At 37.3% G+C, this 21,926-nt stretch overlaps 1 protein-coding gene across 1 annotated transcript in view; it reads left to right on the top strand.

Moving 5' to 3' along the window:
* Window positions 1–21,926, top strand: part of NBAS (NBAS subunit of NRZ tethering complex) — a 173,648-nt gene that overhangs the window by 28,077 nt on the left and 123,645 nt on the right. Inside the window, exons 14-24 of the mRNA XM_054061941.1 lie at window positions 92–285; window positions 1,245–1,505; window positions 2,281–2,406; window positions 3,431–3,582; window positions 4,409–4,543; window positions 4,815–4,893; window positions 5,639–5,743; window positions 6,031–6,167; window positions 18,672–18,755; window positions 19,411–19,564; window positions 20,929–21,114. Coding sequence (XP_053917916.1) covers window positions 92–285; window positions 1,245–1,505; window positions 2,281–2,406; window positions 3,431–3,582; window positions 4,409–4,543; window positions 4,815–4,893; window positions 5,639–5,743; window positions 6,031–6,167; window positions 18,672–18,755; window positions 19,411–19,564; window positions 20,929–21,114 — 1,613 coding nt within the window. The remainder of the gene's footprint in view (window positions 1–91; window positions 286–1,244; window positions 1,506–2,280; window positions 2,407–3,430; window positions 3,583–4,408; window positions 4,544–4,814; window positions 4,894–5,638; window positions 5,744–6,030; window positions 6,168–18,671; window positions 18,756–19,410; window positions 19,565–20,928; window positions 21,115–21,926) is intronic.

Genomic DNA, 21,926 nt, shown 5'->3' with positions numbered 1-21,926 from the left:
TAGAATCTTGGTAATTGAAGTCACTGCTGTTCTTATCTGTTGTGTAAATTAATCTTTGTATGGTACTTTCCTATTTATTTGTTCATTTTAGATAAAGAATCCTATTACCCATTGATAGATGTAAACTGGTGGGCAGATAATTCCGTCATCCTGGCTCGCTGCTCTGGTGCCTTGACTGTGTCATCAGTAAAGACATTGAGAAACTTGCTGGGAAAGTCATGTGAATGGTTTGAGAGTTCTCCTCAGGTTACTTCAGCTCATGATGGAGGATTCCTGAGTCTGGAGGTGAGGAATGTGCACAAGCAAGTTAATTTTTTTGGATGCAGTAGAAACAGTTTGGTTTTGTACGCGTGATCCTAAGGGCGTTAGTGTGTGATGCGGTTATAGAAGAGTAAAAAATATTATTACTAATAGAAAAAGAGATTCTCTTTCCAAGTTCAGGGAAATTCTGAACTTGCTGCAACTTAACTGTCTTAATAAAAATTTGATGGCAGAATAACTTCTGGAGAGTAGAGGCAAAACTCCTAGAAGGCTGAATCTGAATGAGAGGAATCTTGCTGCAGGAAACGGTTTGTGTTGACAGTTTTCACTGCTTTGAATGTACTGCAAGCATCCCTTTCCCATTTTGAAACAGATGCTTCTTACCAAGGGAGCATATTTAAAAGAAATGAGGAGCACATATTTTTCTTTGAAACTAAGAAAATTACTGTTTCCTAAGGCTTACACTGAAGTAAGTCTTAAACAACTTAAAAGTCTGACATAATATTTATTAGAATATCAGAATGCTTTTGGAAAGATTTATTATTCTGGGATTAAGATACATCCAGTGACTGGTATATTACAGCCTAAGGATGTATTCTGAGATTATATTTGCGTTGAATGGAAAACCTTGCTTTGAATAGCCTAACTTGAAAACATTGCTCTATGCTGCAGTAAACTATATTACAGTGTACAAAGATGTTTCCATAGTTCTATCCTGTCTGTGATGGTGTAATAGTGGGTTACTAATAAGCCTTTGCTCTTGCTGCAGTAGGTAAGGGATGAAGCCTCAGATCTAGGAGGCAGATGCAGTCAGAGTTTATGGAGCATGTTAAGTAAGCTGGTAACTAAAGGGTTTAGAAGAGGATGGGAGGAAGGATGTTGATTCTGAAATACGAAGTACTGGAGGTGGAGCTACACCGAGTTCTCATCAAACTAGTTGAGATGTACTAGGCAGATGCTTCATGTTCATATTTTCTATGCAGTGTGAGATAAAACTTGTTCCGAAAAGATTACGCTTGGAAAGCAGCAGGCCTGGTGATGAAGATGAGGGAGAAGATGACTCTGACTCAGGTGATGAAACTTCTGCTAAGGACAGATACTTCAGCTACTTAAAGCAAGGCCTGTACTTTGTAACAGAAATGGAACGATTTGCTCCTCCACGGAAGCGTCCACGTACTATTACAAAGAATTACCGCCTTGTCAGTTTGAGATCCACGACCCCAGAGGAACTGTACCAGAGAAAAGTAAGTATAGAAGGAAAGGTTGTCTCTCTCTTAAGCGGCTCTGTTTAGAAAGAACTTTTAATTTTTCTTTTAATTCTTGCTTTATTGACAGATGGATTTAGGCACATATAAGGTCTCTTAGTTGACCATGTACTGTGTTACCTAATAGAAAGCATCACTATTTAAAACTAGCATTGTAACAATTCACACGAGATGATGTTTGCAGGTCACTGAGGAGACACTGTGCATCGCTAGCGTGGCCAGACTTGGAAGTGTTCTTGTGTGAATGTTCACAAATAATGAAATACCTGGCAAATACATTAAATGGACTTAGTTTAGCTTGTTGATGGCCAGGGAATTGCTTAACTTATATTCTAATGTGAATGTAATTTACTTGCATGTTTTTTCAGGCATACATTAGGCCCTTTACTCACTCTTACTGAACAAATACTTCTTCATTTTTAAGACTACTCTACGCAGGGCTTTGTCTCCGCCATTTCAGTTGTTCTGATGGTACACCAGCCCACTCTTACCTGTTAAGAGTATCCAGGGAGTTCTGGAATGTCATACTGGTTACCTAACTAACTTCTTCATTTTGCTTGATGGAGAACCTCTGGTTCTCTAGAGGTGTCCATCAGCTCTGACCCTCTCTCATCTGTATCTTGAGCCGTCCTCTTTCCTACCTGCTTCAAGGTACCTGCATTAATTATCCATCTACCTAATTCAACACAAATTAATAATTTGTTGTTTAATATGGAAATCAGATGACTTCCATTTTCATGTGTTTGCTTTTTAGATTGATAATGAAGAATATGGGGAAGCTTTGTCTTTGGCTCAAGCATATGGCCTTGATTCTGATCTTGTGTATCAAAGGCAGTGGAGGAAGTCAGCTGTTAATGTTGCTTCAATTCAAGACTACTTGGTAGGTTTCGTTTTTGTGACATTTACACTTCATTATCAGAATGGTTGTGTTATGTTTACAGAAATTAAATTCTCACTTGTGTTCCGGTTTATGCAACATAAATTGGTAGCAATTTTGATAGCTGTCCTACAAATTCCATTTCATGTCACGTGGAAGAGATCGATCTTGTTCACTGAAGGCCTTTTCTAGAGACCTTGGAAATGAATGGAAATCTTTCTTTAAAAGTATCTTCTAATTTCTTTTAATAGCAGCTTGCGTTCTCTGGTGTAAACTCTTCCCCCATGTGCAACAATACAGTGTTGCCTGGTAAGTGAATAATTGGAAATATAAAGCACTTAAATAACTTCCAAGTACTTTAGAAAATTTTGGCTTGAGAAAGACTTCAAACTTGCGAGGTAACATTGTCAAAGCTGCACAACCTAATGGTGCTATAGGGTAAGGTCTTCCAATAGATCAAGAGAAATATCTGATTTTTGGTTTTTTTAAAATCCAGTGTTAATAGAATGTCAAAATAAGATTTTTACAAGTAGCCATTTTCCATGTGCTATGTAATTGCACATGATGATCAGCAGATAAGGTCAGTAAAATTTTGTGACCCTGGTGTGTCTTGTCTTTTCACAGAATTGTATTGGCATGTGAAGAGTTTGATACTGAAAATGACTCTTGGGTTACTGGGGAATACACTTGGTTTATAAAAACTGCATTTTAGCCCCAAAGCATCACATTTTCTTTAGTGTAAGGAGGAGTCATACTAAATAGGGGATATAAATAGAAACTTCTATTTCAGTTGTTTTGAAAGTTCTGCTAAAACATTTGGCATCTTTGTGCCCTCTTCTGCCGCATATATTCTGAGGGAATTGTTTTTCACGTTCTCACCTCTTTTGTTGGTTCACGTTGTCAGCCATCAGATTTCCTCGACATTTTCTTAGGAGGAAGAAACAATTTAGAAGATTTTAACATCTCTGGTTTCATTGCTTTGCATTGAAGCACGTAACAGCGTGTCTGTGATCTCGTTCTTGAACAGAGCAAAATTAAGAAGCGTGCATGGGTTCTTCATGAGTGCTTGGAAAGAGTTCCAGAGAACGTGGATACTGCTAAGAAGCTGCTTCAGTATGGCTTGAAAGGCACAGACTTGGAGGCTCTTGTGGCCATAGGAAAAGGAGAAGATGGTGGCAGGTTTGGGAAGAGTTTTCTTTTTAAAGAATGTTGCATGACTCTTTCTTAAATAATCTGGTAATTTTTTTATCAAACACTAATGAAAATGTTAATGTGCTTTTGCAGGACATAAAAGGTAATGCTTCGAATCAAATTATTCTAAAGATGTCCACAATATAACTATTGTGGCTTTATTGTTTACGAAGGCAAAATCATTGTTTAATTTGTATTGCATTTTCCCTCTTCTCTGGGTGTGTTTTATTTTTTTTCAGAGAGCGTCTGATGTCACAATTTTTCAATGAGAATATGTTTCTGTTGCTTCTTCTGGAAGTTGCGACTAATGCATTTTGTTGTGCGTCTTAGTTGTTGTAATACTTTTGTGTTGTTGAAGTGGGGAGGAGAACAAAGCAAAACACAGTAGGTCGCTGTGGAAGTATATGCAGCAACTGTTCTCTTAGGTATTCATTTTCTGGTGGTAGAAATAGAGGTGACTGTTCTTTATTTGGGCGGTTATCTCTTACTTTTGTGTGCTATAGAGCTGCTGCCAATCCCAGTGCTACCTATGGAATTACCTATCAACTATCGTAGTTGGGTGGTTGGTTGGGTATTTTTTGGTTTGTTTAAGGGAGAGAGTGGAAATGAGAGGTGATGCCTTTTGTTGGCTCACATGCGTATCTGCTGCTTTACAACAGAAAACCTCGGTATTATGATTTTCTATAAAATTATAGATTTTTAGTCAAGACACAAATGAAATGTGTGTGTTTACTTAAAAATAATTTCATAGTATCTTTTTTTTATTTATTTATTTTGTATCAACATCGATTACGTTGTTGGTTTTGTCTTCCAGATTTATCTTGCCAGGGGAGACGGACATTGATATTCCCTATGAAGACTTTTTGTCACCAGATGAAGAAATGGATACTAGAAAGGAAAAAGAGGCCAGGAAACGTCAAGAACTACTATTATCAGTAAACTTCTCAAAGTAAATGAAGTGTTAGGCCATGTTTTATTCAGATTTATAGGTTTATTATAACTACGAAGTAGGAAGAACATAAATTACTCTCACGTATGTTATTCCTAATAGGAAATTGGTTTAAACTTTAATTGTCATTATATTGTGTCAAATTTCTCAGTGTACTTAATTTCTTGATATACTCCAGGGTACAAAGTCATTAAAATATTTAACCATTGTCTTCATATGCACATGAGGTACATTGTTATGGTAAACATGAAAATTCCTGTTTTCAATGCAGGCTGACACTGGAACAAAAAGAACTCTGTCGTAGCAGGCTGAAACTGTTAACTTACCTCGATCGCCTTGAAACCTATGAGGTGAGCAAACTTGGTAACTGGCTACAGTTCTTTTGAGTTCTCATTCCATAAGTATTCCTGTAACGTTTTTGTCACAACATCGTATTTTTTTTGTTACGTATTGTAGTATTAATGTTTGTAGTCTTCTTGAAATACTGTGGTCTCTTATTTGAGAAATGTAAGCTGGTTTCTGTTCAAGCTCTTGTTTCTCCTGCTTTACTGTTGCAAATGGCTCGTGTCTAGTGTTGAGAGGTATAGTTGGGGAGAAGCTGGCTTTGAACATACTGTGTCTGCAGAGAATTAAAATTATGCAGCAACGTGGGATGTGGAGTTTGTGTAGGATTACTGTTATTTCCCTGTCAGTCTAATTAGCTAGTTATATTCAGATGCTTTAACAATTTTTTTTCTGCTGTGAGCTTACCGAAGTGGAAGTTTTTGGAATGTTAGACTATTTTGTGTAGATGTTTTAACTTCTAACTTCGCAGTTGGCACCATTCGCATTAGGACTTTTGCCACACGTCTTTGTAACTAATGTTGTCTAAATCCTAATTAAAATAAGCCAGAGAATTGTCTTAGCAAGCCATTAATCAACAATGCATATTTTTCTTTTTTTACACTGAAATAAATAAAACCCAACAGCATCTTTTCCAGATATATGTCACGCTTAGTCATCCTAATTTAAAAAAATATGTAGGCATTTTGATGGTTTTACAAGTCTTGCATAAACCCCCATATTTTACTGTTTCTTTTTTTTTTTTTTTTAAAGGAAATCCTTGGGGGGCCTCATGCAGCTGAACAGCACTATGATGGTGAATTCTTCAAGACGTTCAGAAATCAGAATATTGTACTTTCAGCAAGAACTTATGCTCGGGTATTAATATTTATTTTGCTAGAGTGTAATTTTGCCTTAGTATTGCTATTTTAACCTTAATTCCCATTGTGATTCAATCAAGTTCAAAGGGGAAAAAATTCACATAAGAGGATGGGGGTGTATTTGCTTGTAAATTGATAAACATGGTGACTGTGATCTAGTTTTCTTTATTGCTAAATAAAATGTTAAAGTTAAATGTTTGCTGCATGACCTAAACTTATTTCTTACTCATTTTCAGTCTAAATCAGTATTAAGCTAGTTCTGCAACTTACTGTTTTGCTCTTTAGGAAAGCAATGTCAGAGCCCTGGAAATCTTGTTCACTTTCCATGGACCAGCTTTACTTCCACACAGACAGGCAATTCTCTCCAATTTTCCAGAGACTACTTCACCACATGAATATGCTTTCTTGTTGCCTGAAGCTTGGTAAGAATGTGTCAATGGATGTTTCCACTATTCTAACTAAAAAAAAAAAAAAGAGAAGGAAGATTTTTAGTAGGTTATTGCCTAAATTGGTTTCCATATATGGTGATCTGTTGTTGGTTATTACCTGGAATCAAGAGAGCAGCTTTGTCTTTATTTATTTGACCACTTCACAGAATCACAGAATCACAAGGTTGGAAAGGACCCATTGGATCATCGAGTCCAACCATTCCTAACACTCCCTAAACCATGTCCCTAAGCACTTCATCCACTCGTTCCTTAAATACCTCCAGGGAAGGCGACTCGACCAGCTCCCTGGGCAGCCTGTTCCAGTACCCAATGACTCTTACTGTGAAGAATTTTTTTCTGATATCCAATCTGAACCTCCCCTGACGGAGCTTCAGGCCATTCCCTCTTGTCCTGTCCCCTGTCACTTGGGAGAAGAGGCCAGCTCCCTCCTCTCCACAACCTCCTTTCAGGTAGTTGTAGAGAGTAATAAGGTCTCCCCTCAGCCTCCTCTTCTCCAGGCTAAACAACCCCAGCTCTCTCAGCTGCTCCTCGTAAGACTTGTTCTCCAGCCCCCTCACCAGCTTCGTTGCTCTTCTCTGGACACGCTCCAGAGCCTCAACATCCTTCTTGTGGTGAGGGGTCCAGAACTGAACACAGTATTCAAGGTGCGGTATCACCAGTGCTGAAACTTGACGTTTTCTGTTTTACTTTATGCCATTCATGGAGGCTTTTTGGTCTCTTTTTGTTATTGTCAGGAAGGTAAGGACTTTAAATGTTCTTCCCTCAATTGTTGGAATGGATCCAGAGGAGGAGGGCTGTGGAAATGATCAAATGCCTGTAACATCTCCTCTATGAAAAGTGGCTGAGAGAGTTGGGGTTGTTCAACTTGGAGAAGAGAAGACTCCGAGGAGACTTTATTGTGGCCTTTCAATACTTAAAGGGGAGCTTATAAGAAAGATAGCGGAAAAAACTTTTTAGCGGGGCCTGTAGCAATAGGACAAGGGGTAATGGTTTTGAAACTAAAAGGGAGGAAGTTTAGACCAGATGTTAGGAAGAAATTTTTTATGCTGAGGATGGTCAAACACTTGAACAAGTTGCCCATAGAGGTGATAGGTGCCCCATCTCTGGAAACGTTGAAGGTCAGAATGGATGGGGCTCAGAGCAACCTGATCCAGTTCCCTGCACACTGCAGGGTGTGTGACTACATGACCCTTAAAGGTCCCTTCCAATCCAAATCATTCTCTGATGCTGTTACACATAAGAGGAGACATGGCCTTTTTTGATCTGAAACTGTCTAGATTTTCACAGGTGAAAAGTCTGTAATTCGTTTGTAATAACAGCCAGTGTTAGGAAATTAATGATACAAGTGTTTGCTCCCTGGCAGGAATTATCTTTTTCTGAATTTGTTTTGAAATGTAATTTAACACTTACGCCATCAGTAACTTTAAAGTCATTAATCTTTTTGTAACTGATTCTAATGCAGCTTGCTAAGGTAGAATTGTGAAGAGCTTTAAAGCCAGGCTTTCCTGCTGTTTCATTTCAGTATAAAATATTAGTTCACTCTCCATTTCTTAGAAATTTTAATAAGAGAGTCTTCCTTGAACATCATAATTATGTTCTGTATATTAACTAAAGATTTTTTTTTGCTTCTAGAGTGTTTCTTTCTAGTTTTGAAGTCTTTTGTTCAGTGCCCATAAAGAATTGGGGAGTTTTCATTATTTAATGTTTTACAATAGGACTTTGAAGCCTTACTTCAGAGGGATAATTTTTTGAGTAGCTAATAGAATATTTTTTTTGTAGTGTTCCAATATTATAGTTTTAGTCTTTTTGACTTCGAAGTTTTAACAGTCTAATTTGGATAATCCTCCATTTTTATTGATCAAGTTATTCCCCTGACGTTTTTCCTAGCTTATAATACTTATCAATTTTGTCCTTTCTGAGCACCAGTGTCTATGTCATGATATCTAATACTTACCAATACTCTTTTTGTTGTGTTGGTATTATTAGGAACACATTTAGTTATGGCGTGAAAACGCTTATTTTGTCCTTTTCTTTACAGTAATTGTTAGTACCACGAAGAGAAATTTTTGTAGTATTTATAAAATTGGTAAAATATATTCCTTTTTTTCTTTTGTTTTCATAAGACTTATGAGAGGGAGAGAAGAAGGATTTTCTTAAATGTGGTTATGATATTTTGTTGGTGTTCATAAACAGGTTTTCCTTCTTTCTGAAGGGTTATTTGTTGTTGCTTTTGTTTTATATATTTTGCTGTTGTGGTTGGTTGGTTTGTTTAAGGAAGTGACTTATGTGCCAAGAGGCAAAATGACAGTTAAAATAAAACATTTTATCTGTCGTCTGGTAGTAAAGATGTGAAGTTATGGGTTAAGAATATAGTTTTGTCTGTTGTTGAAAAGTGAAAGTATGTGGTTTCAATCTCTATTCCTCAGGCAGACAGAACTTTCCAGTGCTAGGATCAAGTATGAGCAGATTCATGATTTTCTTTTTCAGTTTGCTGAATGGATAATACTGTATGTCTTTGAAACATTTGTCTTTGGACAGCTCCAAAAATGGGCATGAGAGCAAATCCTATGTACACATAACACTTACAAAGATAGACTGTTTGTTTGATCTAACCATTTTCTAAAACTGCTGCCGTTACAAAAACAATTACTCACATAGTATTGCTAAATTACTCGTCTTCCCTAAATGCTTTATTAATGTAATAGAATTAAATATGTATTGATTAAAATATGTATTAATGAGAATAATATAGTAATGAAATAGACTTAAGTTGTACAAAGTAGCGTTTTCTTATTAATTTATTTTTTTTTTCTGAAATGGGTGAATCTTTCTCCCCAGTCCGAATAGCTTCTGGCAATTCTCGTTCCATGTGAATCAAAATGACAAATGTTTCTAAAGGATTCTGAGTTGGGAAATGACGTCATCTGGTTTTCCTTTTTAAATTTCTCACTATTGCAGTTTATGAAGTAGGGTGTGTGGTTGATATCATGAGGGTTTTCTACTTTCAGCTGCAAAAAAGACGGATCTCTCTTCTGATTTATTTTAGCTCATTGGCTTTGAAACTTCAAAAAAAATTATTGTCTGTACCAAGAGATTCCAGTAGGGTGGTCGGTCGCTGTGGTGCATGTGATGAGACCATAAACATTGGACAACTGTATGATAGTGCCTGTGTTAAGAGAGCAGCCTGCCCTGGTGGCCTTAATTAGAGAATGCCTTGTTTATGCCCTATTGATGCCTTCGCTGCTTGTCGAAGCTCAGACTTCTTGCTGAGCAGTGTGCTGCCTGGAGGCAGAAAAGTTTCTGGTGGAGGAAAAAATTACTGTAGTTTGTCTTTTGGGTCCTGTGTTTGTGTAGGATAAAGTGCTGCTGGGAATTACCATGTTGTTTCTGTGTATGTGGAGCATTTTAAACTGTGAGAGGGTTGGCTCCCATTTGGAGCTCTCTGAGTTGTCACCTCACCTTACAGGAATTCACCATGTTGCTGTGTGTTCTGATAGTCCCTCCATCTATAGGGGACTCTGGCTGAGGAAATACTTGAGATTGTGTAGCGGGTGCTGCCTTGTTTGTGCGTGGAATGGGCGAGGTGGGACAAATAGGCACCTCTAGCTATTGCCAAGGCAAAAGCATTGAACCAGAGTTTTTTGCTGTACACCACACCATCACCAGAAATGCACACAGAAGTGCTATGTTAGAAGAATTTTATTACCTATGAGAAAAGTTTTTGTAAAGGTTGCATTATAATTGCCATTTCCTTTTGCCCGGAGCCTCTGGTTCAGCTGCACATAATAAATTCTAAGTACCTAGTGAAAGAAATGCTTATTTTGCTAGTGCATTCTGTAGGCATAAAACATTTATTTTGCTTCTTACTGGCACATGTCATGTACATTAGGGTGGCATTTAGATGCCAGTGTCACAAAAGTTTTAAGGTCTTACTAGTCAAGGAAGAGTTGGCATAAGAAATAGGGGCAGAAGGTAGAATTCCTTTTTTTTCCCCTGTCTTCTGGGCCAGATTGTTAGGAAATCTATACATATATATTTTCCTGTATCTGCTTGTAAAAAGTCTGAAGTGGTAGATATCCTTTTGTTTCTTGTTTTTGGCACATATTTTGTAGCTTTGCATCTTCAGAGGTCGCTCTCAGAGCTTTGTAATGTCTTAGCAGGGGATTTCTGTATTCATGAGTCTCTTGAAAAGGGCTGCGAGTTATATAAGCTCAACAATTCTCCAAGTTGAGAAGGAATCTGAAATACTAAGACGCATTGGTGGCTCTGCATGCCTGTTGGCTTCAAATTGGTGTTACGATAGACTGACATTACTCCTTAATGTGTTTTTGCAGAATTGTGATTGTAATGTTTTCCTACTTTTTGTATTATTTCTCAGCTTCTTTTATAATGATGGATCCTGAATCTCTGCTCTTTCTTAGTCACCAGGATTCATGCTCCTTTTCAAAGATCCATCAGGTGCACAGACTTAATCTGTTAAGACAACTAGGGTGAGGTGGTAAAAACTTAAGTGTTTGAAGTTGATAGCTCTTTCTAATTTCTCTTTTAATAGCTACAGCTAGTATTCTTAGTCTATAGTTAAGACTGTCGCCCTCAGGTTTTTAAAGGTGATCTCAGAAGAAAATAATGCTTTACCACAATTATAAATACATAACCAGAGTATTTTTCATTTTCTTTTAATTTTCTTATCCTTTTCACTAGATTTAACTGCTAGATTGCAACATTAGCACGCAACATTTTAAATTCGCAGAACTTGGGAAATTCAAATGTATGGTTCCCTCAACAGCCATAAGTCTGCTGTATTGCACATTACACTAGTAGTAAAAAATCTTCCCTCTAAGATAGAAACTTTTTAATACGTTTCTGCTTTTTTACTCCTCAACTTTCTCCAATACTGGTTTTCAGTTGTGAATTCAGACAGTGAATCTTTACTGGAGAATAGATGAACTCCATTTGCCTGATAAACAAGGGTGGGAGTGGAAATACCTTCTAAAAATCTTCCTGAAGCTTTTAAAACACAAAAACTTCCAGACTCTCATCTATGAATAGATAAATGCTGCACAATTAAACTTAGAGGTTAACTTTGCCTTTTCATAACGATGTCTTCTCTTGAACTAGGTTTTTAGTTATTGCCGGTGGCACTGCAGCTTCAATAAAGCTTTTACAGCCTCATCTCATCTCTTCTCTTCTTAGTATGTGTATGTAAATAGGTTTGATGACTGAATGTCTGTAGAACTCGTGTATAGTCTTTTTTGGTGAAATAAATAACAAGGGCAAAAGTTTTATATGCACTTATGTACTTTTCTTCTTTCCCTTAGTGCAATGAAAAAACTATTTAGAGGTAGGAGGATCAATGTATTTAATATTTAAAGGATGTGTTTGGAAAAAACCCCAAACAACCAGACTTACAGATCTCACCTTGCACTATGAGGTAGAAAAAAACTTTTGAGGGAAAGATTAACTGGTTGTGAGGATGTTTGTATTCCTGTCTGGATTGAATCATAGAATCACCAGGTTGGAAAAAAATCTCTTGGACCATCAAGTCCAACCATTCCTATCTACCACTAAGTTGTGTCCCTTAGCACCTTGTCTACCTGTCTTCTAAATATCTCCAGGGATGAGGACTCCTGGTAGGAGCTGGAAAGGTTCTTGTGGTCCATGTAAAAGTTAAAGCGGTGGTTTGGAGGAAGAGAACTCTTCTACAAACTGGCCTCTGTGGGGTTCTACAACAGCAGCAGAAGCAGCTCACTGCAACCAGAAGGCTGCTGCAGAAAGTTAGCTGACAAAAGTGCTGTGGGTGTTAGTTGTGCTGAGTTTTTAAAGAGTAGAATGAGAACTCAAAGCTCTGAGGGAGCCATGAAGAGCATGAACCGTCACCAAGGACGGAGGGACGTTTCACAGGCGCTACTGTGCTAGAGGCAAGCTGCCATTCAGACAGGCTGGAGGAATGGGCCAGCGGGAGCTTTTGGGGAGTTCAAGGAGGACAAATGCAAAGTCTTGCATTTGTGAATAAAGAAACTTTCGCAACAATAAAGGCTGGAGACTGACTGACTGGGAAGCACCTCTGCTGAAAAGGATCTGGAGGTCCTGGCAGCTGGGAAGGCCAGCAGTATCCTGGTCTGCATGAACAGGAGCATGGCGTGGGGATGGAGCAATCATCCTGCATCTGCAATATTGGCCTCTAGTATAGGAAGAACATCAGTAACTGAATCAAGGTCAGCAGAAGGCCACCCAGGTGACTGGTAACTGCAGTGCTCTCAGGCTGAGGGGAGAGGGTGTATTCAGCCTGGAGAAGGCTTTAGGTGGGCCAGTAGCAACCTTTTAGATTTTTCTGTCAAGGTTGTTTTAGTGGAAAAAACTCAATGTGTTAAAGGATAACCACAGCATTGAAACATAGCTTGATTTGTTTATGCAAAATGAGATGAACATTTTCACCCATGGTGGCAGAGATTCTTGAAAAGACCTGTCATTGAGTTGCTTGTCAAGGGTGGTTACCTTGCAGCCAAAATCAGCCGGAATGCCTTTTCTACTAGTTTGTGTGGATAAGTTTTCCCAAAATGTGTGGTGGTTTTGGTGCATAAGAATTGCAGAGCAACAGAAACCAGCATGTGTTTCCTCATTGCTGTCTGAGAAGATACAGACTTTGGACAAAGGAGTTTCTGGGTTATCTTAAAAAAGAATATTTTATGCTACATATATGTATTATATGTAGCCTACTTTTAATGCCTCCTTATCTGTATGTAGTAGGATTATGGAAGTATTAATTTGAATGAGAAGTCTAAAACAATTTATAGTGTACCTACAGTAAAACATGGAAATAATAAGTTCTGGGAAGTGTACAGGTGTCAGTGGGGGGAAAAAGTATATTTGAAGGTTCAGGATCTTACATTCTTCTTATTACAAAACACAAATTTGAGTTAATTTAAAAAAAAAGTAATAAAATCGGAATCGAGCACTTTCTTCGTAAACATTTTGAGTGAATGACAAAACAATTTGTGGACACACTGCCTTATTTAATAGTTCTGTATTTGTATCTTTCATATATAGTTTTTTCACCTCCAGCAGATCAATACTTGCTGTCTTACTTAAATGTGTTGTGTTCAAAACTATTCCAGTATGTAACACACAAACTTCCAAATGCAGAATTAGTGTTTATAATACTTTTTTTTTCAGACAATGATTTAAGAAAAAAAAAAAAAAAGAAAAAGCAAAGATTCATCTACTCCCAAAATATTTTTAGAGGAAACCCCAAACCTCCTCTTAAAAATGTTTGTCCTGCAGCATAAAGATACTATCCCATAAATGTGTGGGGGCAAATTGGCTGTTGCCTTGGAGTCTGGGTTCGATGTGCACAAGTTTACAAGGGAAAAGATGCTTTTTTTTTTAAATGAAAAATAATTTCTAATCCTGAAATAGATGAGTCTCAGAGACAGGCCTGCTGTATGAAACGCTTGTAGGAGAAAAAAAAAAAATACACGGAGTTGCCATTGGTAATAGAAAGAATTGGATTCTGACCTTAAAACTGAATTAGACCTTCCTCTTGAATGCCTGTCCTTGGAGAGAAAAATAATCTGCAGGTTTGAATAAAAGCAGCCGGTAGGATACAGAAACTACAATAGCATGGACCTCTTTTGTCAAAGCAAAAATGGGAAGAATTGTCAAGCCAACGTAAACAATAGATTGAAAAGAGCAGTACAGGAAAAGTCAGCTCTTTTTGAAGAAATAGAGTTGAATGCCTCCATAATCTGTCCATTTATTGGGCTCCAATCATGTTTATGCTGTTGCTGAAAAGAAAAGAGAAGGGAGGAAGGGGTGGGTGGGGGAGCGGTTTCTCAGGGAATAAACCATTAAAAATAAAAAAAAAAGGTGCTGATATTTGTGTGGAGTTCTGGTATGGCACAGCTTATCACTTCAGTTTTAAAGAAGGCCACCTGATTCACCGACTGCAGTGATTTGTCTGCACCTCTGGGGTTTGGGTCAGTGCCCACTGCTTATAGGCAAGTTAAGTCTGCATTATTGCCTCTGAACTCTGTGAGATTTTAGTTTCTAGAACAAAACTGCAAAGTTGTGTTGCACAGGCAGAGAGACTGATGAATTCTGGATGCAGTAGCATAGTGTACGTTGCATTTATGGTGAGCTACCTGTGTATGCTACATTCACCACTTCCAGCCCAGTTGGACTTGTGTTGTGCACAGAGCATAGGCAGTGGTTCTAATGTGCCCCAGTTCAGCTGGGTTTGCTGCACATGTGTTGTAAACAAAAGCATGGTGAGGAAATGGAAGCGCTATCTCTTGGCATACATGACCTCATATCCGTATCTCATTTTGTTTTGGTCCACCCCCCTCTCTCTCCATGGGTATTTGTGGTTCTGAGTTTGCAGAATGCAATAGCGTTTTGATACCTGAGGTCTTTCTCAGCTGACTTGCTTCCATTTGAACGGCTGCTTTTCCAAAGTTTTGTTGCTGTGTTTCTGTATGAGTCACTGCAGTAACTGATATGGAAATTAGAGGGGAAAAAATATATCTCTGTTATGAACAAAGCTACCAGTTAAGTAAAAAGGTTGTGATAAATGTTGACGTAGATATAATGCTTTAATAGTTTCTTTACCTTTATAAAGGACTTGGGTACAAGTATCTCCCATCCTTTGCCAGTGTCGAGACTGATTTATTCCAGTCCTTGTATTTGAATTCAAATACAAAGAGTTTTTCTAAACTCTTCAGAATGAGGAGAGAAAGTTAGGATGGTTTGATGCAGTTGGGGCAAGAGGGAGTTCTGAATTTTCTTAGTGTTGTAGAGAAGGTGAATGAAAATAGCAGTTAGTTCTGAGTGGTGGTTTTGCTATTTTATTTTGGTTTATTTAGCAAGAGATTTATTTGTTAAGACTGACTCTCCATAATTGCTGATTTCTGCTAGGATGAGGTATTTTCCAGTTGTTTGTTTTCTTTTAAGTTTTGCTTTCTTTAAGCATTTAGAGCAGATGTTACTGAGTGCTGCTTGACTCTTGGTGAGAGCTTTAAAAATTGAAAATTTCTCTCTCAACTTACTCCTGTGGTGAACCTGGGTATTTTTAAAATGGCAAATTGAGCCACAGCAGAAAATACTTTAAAAAGAATTTTCCCTGGCTTATCCATACACCTGACTTGAAGTATGTAACTCTAACTTTTTCTGCTGTGGGGAGGAGGAAAGGTGAAGTAGACACTTTCCAGCTGAGATAGCAACGCATGATAATTCTTCCTCATGAACTGAAAAAGTCTTCTCTTCAGTATTTTGTGTTGAGGTCTGTTACTAAGCTTCTATGCAAAACTTTTGAAGTGCACTTATAATACTTGAATTGATGTGCCTGGACAACTGTAGGTTTTATTCCTGCAAAATCTTTTGCTGAAACATAAGATTGGTCTAGGTGGATCTGGCCAGAAGACTTGGCCAGAAGGCGAGTGGCCAAGTAGCTACAGGCAAGCACAATGCAATGTTTGCCTGAAGTTCCTATTATATATTCTCTAATATGTGACTCAAATATTCCCGAACTAGATATTTTCTAGAGATAGTAGGTTTTCATGACACTTCATTACAAGAATACATTCTATTTTTGAACCCAAATATGCCTTTTTTTTTTTACCTCCTGTGTTAAGCAGCAAGTAGCTAACAGCTTAGCTGCATATGGTGTAAAAGAGTATCCAGTGTTGTTTATTTGAAATGGAGCCCTGCTAGTCATCAGTGCTCAGTGTTGTGGGAAGTTAAAACAGTGGCATGTCCTTTCTTATATAAGTGAAACAAAAAAAGTGAACAACTTTATATCAGTCTTAGCGTACTAGTTGTTTTCTTTCTTCTAGGATTCTTCAGTCTGCTCTGGCTTCCACAGAGGGATCATCATGCTCTTCTTATCTTTAGTCACTCACATTGCTTGTCTCCATGATTTTCAACTTTTTTTCCATTGTACTCTGAGTAAGGTAGGCAAAGGGAGGCAGAGTTGCATGTTGCTTCCTAATTAGATGGGTTTTGGAGGTCAGGGCAAAGGAGGGAAAAAGCAACTGGCAAAGAGAGCAGAGTCTCTCTCGAGTGAGATCTTTTTCAGTAAGCATTTTATTTTAAGCAGTAAACTTCAAAATTTTTTTAAAAGTGTATGTCATGATAGGGTGTTAGAGAAGTGATTTTGAATAGATTCTACACTTAATCCATGACTTCTGTTAATTGTAAAGGATTGTATTTCAAAATGTACTTTTAAAAAAAATATTTCAGGCATTTAGAATTTAAAAGCAAATGCAAGTGTATTTTGTTTTGGTGTTACAGAAAAAAAGGAAGAAAATGCTTACTTTTAGATAATGAGAGGGAAATAAAAGATTTCTGAAGTGAGTTGTAGAGAAGGGCCAGATAGGTTATTGCATCCGTCTGCAAAAAGAAGTGTTTCTAGAAACTCTTGCTTGCATAAAATTAAACTGTTTAGTCTCTAGTAATTGTTTGTCAGGGTCAGAAAAGAGACTCAACTGTGTTAAGAGTAGTTGGAGGGAAGGCAGGTATAATTTATCCTCATGTTCAGGTCAGTTAAGAAAAGTTGCAAGTTTTGCCCACTTTAATTATAAACCTTTTGTTCTATTGAATCTATTGAAAAACATTTTCTTAACTTGAGCTGTGAGATGAAAAAAAAACCCAAACTGAAACAAACAAAACAACCCTCCCAAAATATAATTTCAGGCCTACTGGGAAGTGGATGGAAAATTCTTACTATGAAAAGAATTGTCTTGGGCAATAATTTTTTATCCAATTTGCTTTTGTGTTTAATAGAACATAGAAAAGGAGAGCATTATTGATTCTAACATGAATACCTGCTCACACTGTCCTGATTTTATATTATGGAAGGGAGCATAATTGCACTTTGGCTTTTCTGTTATTTGACATTTCAGCTGATAAAGAGAACTTTTTCACTACAAACTGGGCTTTCCGTAATAACATTCTCTTGTATGACATTTGAAATATGACCTTATTAATTTAGTTTATGAACCCAGTTTTAAATATTAATGTTAACATAATTTATCAATCATTTTTAATCTAAGACTTAAGCAAACAGGTTCCCCTCTAAAACATACGCTGATAATGAATCTTTCCAAAATCAAAAGGTGACTTTATTGCTGGTGCTGATACCATAAATGTTAATCTGTTTTTTTGCTTTATTTTTTCAGTGATATTCCTATGTAGTGCCTAATTATAATTGTGGAGCATTTTGTCTAACTGAGCTGGAATTGAATGCAGACTTTACTATAGCTGAGACACAGGAATTAGCAGTTTTCCATCTTCTGCTTTCCTTTCTTTTGACTTTTATAGCCCACAGATCTGTGTCTGCCGATATATTGATGGATTTCTACTGCGTGTTTCATCTGGAGGGTTAGAATTATTATGATAAAATGGTACATTATTGCTACTGTATAGAGGTGGGAATGGAAGGGCAGAAATGTGTCTATGTGTGGGGTAGTTAGTATGGACACACCTTCCTTTCTTAAATGTTTTTGGTGGCTGTTGCCAAATGAGATGGAGGGTACTGATTTTTAGTTTGCTGTTTTGACTCTTACTATATTCTGAAACTGATTTGTTTGTTGGAGTTGTGTTTCTTTTGAAGCTACTGAGTTGCAGTGCTGCTCTTCAAGGGATGAGAAGATGATGTCAGTTGTTATTTTATAGATAGGGAGTGTCTGCGTAGGATTGCTCTTGCTGTTTATCATCAGGGTCAGGAGAAAATTAATGAGATTTGCAAATAGTTTATTGCTCCAGTATGTTGGAACATTAATATGTGTGATTTGTACATGGTTTCTTTCTTATTTCTACAAATGCCAGAACCTACATGGCTCCTCTCTTTCCCCTTTTAGTTTATATTCTGCATAGCTTGACATGCTTTTCTTGGCGTTTATGCTCCTCAACCAAACTAGCCTAGAACACTGAGCTATAGTAATAGTTTATGGTGTTCTTAACCTACGTCTTAAATGGATTTGGTTTTTCTTCAGCCTCTTGTAGTCAGAAAATCACATTAAACTTCATTGAGAAGATCAGTACAGCAGGGCATATCTTGTTTCGGTTCAGTACAAGGATTTGTGCTAAAATGTGTAGAATTGTATTTATTTAAGCTGTGAAGATGGTAGGTTTTGAAGCATTTCAGTCTTCAGTGACAGTGTATCAATACAGAATACTTACTGAGAAGCGTAAGTATTTTTTTGAGGGTACAGTCAGTAAGAAAATCTGTCTTTTTTTAGTGGATCTTTAATGGTAAAGGTAGGAGATATGTTTTTACAGATAGTATCATACATGCAAAATCACACTTGTATAGCTGCATTAAGAAGTGATAAATGTTAAAGAATTGATACTGTAATTGAATGTCATGCTTGTTATGCATTCACTGAAGTACTTGCATATGCTTTGTAGTGCATTAATTGAATGCCCTCACAATTTAAAAAAAAAAAAAAAGTGTAAAGCTTCCTTCTTCTGTTATACCAGTTACAAGCAGGGGACATTGAAAATTCTTCCCTGGAAGGAAAAGAAACATCGTGAAGAAGACTGGTGTGAAAAAGCAGAATGCAGGTAAGTGTATAGAAAAAGCAAAAAGTTTTTTTCTGTATTTATGTAGATTTTGGATAAAGAATTTACTTGCTAGTTCTTACAATGTGGGAAATACCTAGTGAGATGCGCTTTTTAATTTTGTGCACATTGACTTATGTTTTCAGCTTTCTTAGTGAGGCTGACTGAGCAAACACACTTTCATTTTATAGCAAAATGTTCAGTGTGATTATGTGATGAGTGACTTTCACAAATGCATGTGAGTTGGGGGAAGTTCACTGCAGGAAATCCTGATTTTTTTTTTTTTGTTTTTTTTTCCCCTTCTGTCCTGTTATCAACCATAACATTTTCATAGCAGCATTAATGGATCACAAAACTGCCTTTCACTGTATGAGGAGCAGATAGAAAGCACAGGTTGTGCATACCTGTGTCTTTAGTAGAGAGGATTCTTTCTTTTGCAATCTATCTCATTTTTGGTATCTCTTACTAGTTACTTTGTTGATAAAAATGAACACTTATTGTGATTTGCTTTTCAGGCTCATCAAATTATTGGTGTAGTGTGGGTTGATTGTATCATTTTCTTTTAGAACAAGCAAGTTTTAGGAACAAGATTGATGTAGAAAAAAAAATGCAAGCAAATACATCCTTAAACATATATGTACTTTTCTTTTTTTAATAGGAAGATTGTTGAACCAACTTTACAAGATGAAGGCGAATTTCTGTATGAAACACAACCCGAGTTACTCAAATACAGGACTACTGACCTTTCAGTAGATCTCGTTACTGATTGGTATTTGAGCAGAGCACAGGAAATTGAAAAATATGCGATGCAGGTGAGAATAGCAGTGAGGAAATGATGGGGGCTGAGTCGGGCTGATCAGCCTTCTTCAACAGAATCCTGTCTTAATGTGTGTTGATGGGGTACTTTCACCTCAGTAATATATACTGTGTCTCAATCGTCATTATGGCTTTTGAAGTATTTGTTTTTTCTTTTGCGGTGTACTTGTGCTTGTTCTGAAGTTTACTCAGCCAAATCACTGACCCATGGGAATGAATAGGAAAGCAGCTGATTCCCTTTCACTTGGCTTTACCATAGCAGACAGTAGCACTTTTGCAGCCCATGAAAAATATTTTCCATTACATTTTATGTTTGTAACCAAGGGAGGGAATGTTGTGCACAAGCTATTGGGAAACATGTTTTATTATCTGTCACATGATACTGTGCCATATATATCGATATGTGGCAGTCACGTGTCACTCGTATGCCAATATGTTAGTACTGTCGTGATTTCTTCCTAGCAGGTTTATTGCGTGTCTGCAGGACTGCCACGCATCTTATTTTTACTTTATTTTCTCCATATTTTAAAAACGTTTGAAGCTCTGTGTGCTAAAGATAAGCATTGAAAGTAAGAATAGAGCTCATCACTTACATGCTCTCGTATTTTATTGCTTCTCTAACCAATTTATCTGCATGAAAAGGAGGTTGACTGGTCGTATCACTATGAGTTAGTTCTGATGGGCAAGCTCTTTTATTCTTCAAGTTTGCAGTCCTCCAAAGCTCTTTAATCATAGTTCTTTGTGATCTTAACAGCCTATCAGTGGGTGTGAGAATAAAAGAAACTTCCAAGAATCAATTAAATTACTAGCATATAAATGAAATTGCGTTCTACTCTCCCAGACTTACGCCTGCCTCATTGAATAAATACAGCCAATATTGCCTTCTTAGAAATCGAAACAGAATCTTTCATACAAAGATATTGACAGTCTTTTTCCCTGGTGACTGAAATTATCTTCTGTGAAATAAAGTCATGTTACATGCCAAACTATGCAAGCTTCGGTCTCTAACTGATCATCTTAGTTTAAAGCAATCATTTATATTCTGTGCAGTGAGATAAGGTGATTTATCTCTGTGTGATCTCCAAAAGGAATGAAAAATAGCCTTGTCCTAGTTTACATGCATCAATAGGGTGCATCAATAGGATGCATCTGGGTCAAAAGGCCTATAATGATATCATCCATTAAGATTAAGCATTATATAAAGCTGAGAAGACCAATCCGCTTAGGAATCCATACAGGCCCCAAAAACTTCTAGGAACTTAAATTGCCTGTTAAGTAAAAGGAGCAGACACACAAATAGGATACAGATTTGAAGTTGGTTTTTGGGAATTGTACAGCAGGGCATTTTATTATTTTACAGGTGGACTGTGCTCTGTCCCTTGTTCGTCTTGGTGTGGAGAGGAATATTCCAGGTCTGCAGATTCTTTGTAACAATCTCATCACTCTTGAGACCATAGTTTATGAGACTGACGGTGATCGAACCTTAACTTTGAAGGAACTTGTAGAGATGAAAGACATTGAAAAGCTGAGACTGTTGATGAAGAATGTAAGTATTTTGAGTAGATCAATAAGTATACCTTGATTTCCAGAAATTAAGGTTACGCTAGATCCTATGTGTATGAAGTTACTATTTGTGGGTGACGTTTTTCTGATGTACCTTCATCTTTAACTCAACAGGAATTAAATGCTTTTACTGTTTCTTTTATGTTGTGGTGTTTTTTTTTTTCTTTTTCCCTTTGCTTATTTGTGCTAAAATAGCCCAGTTTTCTCCAAGACCTGTTTCTTTGTCCTAGGCACAGGACTAAATGTTGAGAAATCCAGTATTTTGAAAGCTATGAATTGCTTTTTCAGTGCTTCTTTCTAAAGGATCTTTAGCATGGCTGTTGATGCTGCTGCAGATACGACAACATTGAATGTTTTCCTTGGATGTTTTTTGGTGTCTTTAAACATTGGCAAAAAATTTTAATATTGGCCTGTGCAGCATATGCGTGTTTTTCCGCTTGTCTTTGTTTAGCCTGTGCATGGCATTTCAGAATAGAAAAAGACCTTTCGGAAAGGTTGGAAAATACCTAGAGATTGAACAAGACTCTTAAAATTCCATCAAAGAATATGTAAGCACCAGAGGAGAATACCGATGCACTGGAGGCTCCTCAGAATTTTAGAATTTTGCTAGGAGTTACGTAGCCCTCATAATTTATCTTACTGGCTTAGTTTCTTGCGTACGGAATGTAATGCTACTCTAACATAAACACAAGCTGATCTTTGACTCATTCTGAAATTCAAGGTGGAGGACAGCTAGGCTTTCCTCATGTGATGGGCTTTACTCGCATACTGCTTGGTGTCCCCAAGCCATTGAGT

This window comes from Cuculus canorus, chromosome 3 (genome assembly GCF_017976375.1).
Source record: "Cuculus canorus isolate bCucCan1 chromosome 3, bCucCan1.pri, whole genome shotgun sequence".
In the NCBI taxonomy this organism is placed as follows: Eukaryota; Metazoa; Chordata; class Aves; order Cuculiformes; family Cuculidae; genus Cuculus; species Cuculus canorus.
This window is presented reverse-complemented; position numbering and strand designations above follow the sequence as displayed.